We start from the raw sequence: 4,377 nt of genomic DNA on the forward strand, positions 1-4,377 counted from the left end.
AAAGTGGGGGCATCTCCCCCCCTCCATTCAGTGCCATGTCTATAGCTCAGATGCCATGGAGTGGAGCAGGGCCTGGACACCTGGGTTTCCTCCCCAGTCTGGGATCCTTGGCACCTGGGACTTCCCTGACCCCCCCTTACTCCCCCCGCTCCCAGCCTGGGATAGGGGCAGAACCTGGATGCCTGGGTTTCTTCCACAAGCTGACACTGGGCTTAGGAGCTCAGATGCCTGGATTCCCTCCCCAGCCTGGGACAGGAACCCAAATGCCTGGGTTCTGCCCCCAGTTTGAGACTGGGCTTGGGAGCCTGGACACCTGGGTTCTCTGCAGGAAAAAAGCCATGAGGAAGATGCTAGATTTTTTTTTGTAAGGAGAAAGAGCAATTAATTACTTAAATGAGCCAATTCTATTATAATGTTGTTGTTTTTTTTTCCAAAAATAGAATGAAAAGGGAACTTATTTTTAAAATTCAAAGCTTTGTTATTGGGGTGAGGTGTGGTGGTAGGTTCTCTTCAGGCTCTGGCAGAGGAGCAGATGAGATCAGGGCACTCCCGGTGCCTGGGTTCTTTTTTTGCTTGGGGGAGGCTGGACACCTACATTCACTCCTGGCTTTGGGAGGGGAAGAGTTTGAGACTACAGGAATGCAGACACCTAGGTTCTCCCCCCACCCCCCACTTGACTGCAGGGGGCAGGGGCTGGCTCTAGGGGGGGCCCCAGTTGGCCACATAGAACAACCTGGAATGTGGCTGGCTCCACATCCCATTCCCAGCCCAGCACCTGCCAGGACCCAGGTATGCAGAGGGCAAGGAACTCAGGCATTTGGGCAAAGGTGTGAAGGGACAGGGAGAGGAAGGGTAGCAAGGGTGAGGGGGGGCACCCTTAGGCACCTCCATCAGCTGATTTTTGTTGGGGGGTTTTTAATTGCTTAATGAAGGGGAAGAGAAAACCTCTGTTAATTAGCTCAATGATATGTAAATACATGCATCTCTGTTGCTTGGAAGCAATTTATTAAAACTAATGAATTTGTTAAAGGAGGTGAAGACACGAATAAAGAAGGGGCACATTTGTCCAGGCTCACTGAAGAACCCAGCTCATTGCTGCCTGTGTAATCATGACAGAAGGGTGGGGAGGGAACCCATGGAAGCATGTCCCTTCCTCATTGCACTGCTTCCTGCCTCTCCAATGGCAAGACTCCTCCCCCCCACCCCCAGCCCACCTACTCCTGTGGGTGTTAAATACCCAGCCAAAGGCCCTGCTGATGGGTAAATTACCCCTTGGGGATAGATTGGGGGTAAGGCCCACTCCACATATCCCCCAGAGTCAAAACCCACCCAACTATCCTCCATGGGGGCAAATACCCACTCCAACAACCCCCTGGGGCAAATACTCAAATGCCATCTGTGGCGGGCAAATACCCCCTTCTCTACATAAAGCAATAAATGCTGATGAGTGTCTAAGTTGCTCTGAGTCTGTGCATATGTTTTAAAGGGGCAGGAGGATAGGCCTAGATGCCCCAGTGCTCATCCTGGCTGGGAGATAGGTGTCTGAGGCCCCAGCATCGCTCAGGCCCTGAGTTCCCTACCAGGGCAAAGGGAACTTGGGTGTCCTGGGAGAAGATGAAGGGGGCGGGGGAGCAGGGGTGAGTCAAAGCCAGGGGATGCAACTATGTGAGGGTGACTAGGGATCTGTCCCAGTGGGAGGGGGAGGGGGAGATTCCAGGCCATGACTAGCTGAGATGAGAAATGAACATGGCTTTCTAGGCTCCCAGCTCTGCCCCTCCTCCAGAATAAGGGAGAGAACCCAGATGTCTGGGTCAGAGGCATGAGGCTCCCTGAGTCACTGTCCTCACCCAATAGCAAGAAAATAACCCAGGCATCAAAGCTGGGCCTAGCCAGGGAGTTACACTCCACGCCCCAGAGAACCTGTGTGTCCAGGCTCCCAGCCCCCTCCCCACTAAGAAAACCCAGGCAACTACCCTCCCCCTGCATACACAGCCCAGTTAGCACCTGGTTCCCATGTTCTTTATTGAAGCCAAAAGCATTGATGCTGTAAAAAAAAAAAGAATTCCAGGTGCGGAGGGCACAAGCCCACAGGGGAGAAGGGGATACCAGGCCCCCCCCCCCACAACACCTGTACAGAGTAGCTCTCCCCCCGCCAACTAAGAAAGGGGAGGGGTAAGGCTATGATAGATGGAGCTCGCCCAGAACCCAGAGGGGGGTAGTGATGGCATGGAGGAGGCAGGGTGTTCAGCAGGCCCACCCACAGCAGCAAGGGAGGTGCTCACTCCTCCTTCTTGTCCTTGGGTCCAGAGTGCTCAGCCTGGGGTGTAGGGGGGCAGATAGATAAGGGTCAGGGGGGACAATGCCTCTCATGCCTGTCACGCAGCCCACCCATTATTCTCACTTGCCAACATGCAGCCTGTACCAGTCCAGATTTGTTCCACTGCCCCCTCCCCCACCACAGTCTGCCTGGTGCTGCCCCACCCATGGGTGGCTCCAGGCGGGGACAGGGTCCAGGAGTCCAGCCAGGCACCACACCAGCCCCCTCCCCCACCCCACACGTAGCTTGGGTACAAGACACCAGGGAGGTGATAGGGAAGAGGGGGAAAGAGCCAGTAGTGTCCCTTACTCCTGGCATGCAGCCTCCCATGGCCCCACAATGGTCCTCAGCCCCCCAATTTCCCTGTGGTGCTCCACAGGCCTCCATCTCCTCCCCTCCCCCCAGGCCCAGCACCAGCTCAGGGCTCAGGTGACAGCTCAGGTTTCTACCCAAGTACTATAAATAACCCCGGCACAGCGCCTGGGGAGGAAGGGGACTGTGGGTCAGGAAGGGCAGTGCCTGGAGGGGGCAGGCCTCCACCTAACTCCACTCCCTTGGCTCTCAGGCACTCCAGGAACAACAGGACTGCTCTACCACACCCCTCTTCGCCTGGCCATGCTTTGCCCCTCCCCCCTTGGCCTTGCCCCTCACCTGCAGCTTGGCATGCTCCTCCAGCAGCCGGTCGTACTCCTTGGTCAGCCCCTCAGCCTGGCGCCGCATGGCCTGGACCTCATTCTCTGCCTTCTCCAGGGCTGGGGACAGGGCAGGGGGAAGACCCTATTAGCCAGGAACAGGGGGGCTCCAACAGATTCGTGGAGGAGCTGGGAGAGCCCCTTGCCCTGGCCTCAGACTTGAAGGGCAGCCCAGATGACCTGGGGGGAGGGGGGAAAAGTGTGTGTGGGGGGGAAGGAGAGTGGAAATGGAACTGCAGCTGGCTCCTAGATGGGAGACAAGGGCTGGGTATAACAAGTACCCTGGCACATGGCAGGCTCTGGGGTGGGACACATGAAGTTCTATGGGAGACCCAAGATGCAGTTGGGCTCTGGGGTGGGTGCTAGGGCCCTGCATGCTAGGGTGCATGTGTAACAGGGCCCTGAGAGGCAGCTGGCTCTAGGGAGAGACCCAGAGAGGCTGGTTCTGTGGGGCTGCTGACATGCAGTGGGCTCTGGGGTGCGTGCCAGGGCTGTGTAAAACTGGGGCTAAGCTGCAGATGACTCTGCAGTGCGCAGGCCCCATAGAATGGACTCACTGCGTTTGCTGGTTGCCAGCTCATCCTTGAGCTTCTGCACTTTGACCTTGAGAGTCTCATTCTCCTCCTGGGCCCCCACATCCTTGGGGGGCAGGTCAGCTACATCCACGCCGGCCAGCTTCAGATGCTGTGGGTAGTTGCCAAGGGGGTGAGAACCCAGGCACCTGGGTCCCACAGCCCCCACCCAGAGCTGGGGAGAGCCTATCCCCTCCTCCCCAGAGCTAGAGAAAACCCAGGTGTCCAGCCCCCTCTGGTGGTAGCCTGAAACAGTGCAGTCCTGCCCCATCTCCAGCCCCATCCACCTCCTTGAGACGGTCATTGTCCTCCATGTAGCGCTTGGCTGCTTCACTGGCCCCTTCTGCCTGCTTCCTGAAGGCCTCATTGGAGGCCTGGAGTGAGGCCTGCTGGGACAGCAGCGTCACCAAGCGCCGCAGTAGGCTGCAGAGAGACAAGGGTTAATGAGGGCTGGGTGGAGAGGTTGGGGATATCTGACTTTGAGGTGGGGCAGGAACTAGGTATAGCAGGGACCTCAGGATGCAGCTGGCTCTGGGGTGACACATTAAGGCAGTCTCTAAAGCAGGTGTGGGCAATTATTTTGGCTGGAGAGCCACTTAAAGAGTTTTGGTGAGCTGTGGAGGGCTGCAAGGGTAGCCCCGCCCCTTGACATGTGCCCTGCCCCCTGGTTGTCACTTGGGACTGGAAGTCTCTGTCCTAACCTTTAATCTTTGCCACCAGAAGTCCCTCCCCTTGCCCTGGAAGTATTCCTTTGGAGGGGGGAGGGGTTACCATCTTGAAACTGGGGGGGGGGGGA

At 57.1% G+C, this 4,377-nt stretch overlaps 1 protein-coding gene across 3 annotated transcripts in view; it reads right to left on the reverse strand.

Annotated features, from left to right (window-relative positions):
- Positions 1-2,210: 2,210 nt before the first annotated feature.
- The window catches only part of BCAP31 (B-cell receptor-associated protein 31), a 13,022-nt gene continuing 10,855 nt past the window's right edge, over positions 2,211-4,377 (reverse strand). For all 3 annotated transcript variants that reach the window (XM_019519375.1, XM_019519374.1, XM_019519376.1), the window contains 4 exons: positions 3,869-4,004; positions 3,567-3,693; positions 2,969-3,069; positions 2,211-2,317 (listed from right to left, as the gene is read on the reverse strand). In XM_019519375.1, coding sequence (XP_019374920.1) covers positions 2,279-2,317; positions 2,969-3,069; positions 3,567-3,693; positions 3,869-4,004 — 403 coding nt within the window. In that variant the 3' untranslated portion in view covers positions 2,211-2,278. The remainder of the gene's footprint in view (positions 2,318-2,968; positions 3,070-3,566; positions 3,694-3,868; positions 4,005-4,377) is intronic.

This window comes from Gavialis gangeticus, unplaced genomic scaffold (assembly GCF_001723915.1).
Source record: "Gavialis gangeticus isolate Ggan-Ray unplaced genomic scaffold, GavGan_comp1, whole genome shotgun sequence".
Classification (NCBI taxonomy): Eukaryota; Metazoa; Chordata; order Crocodylia; family Gavialidae; genus Gavialis; species Gavialis gangeticus.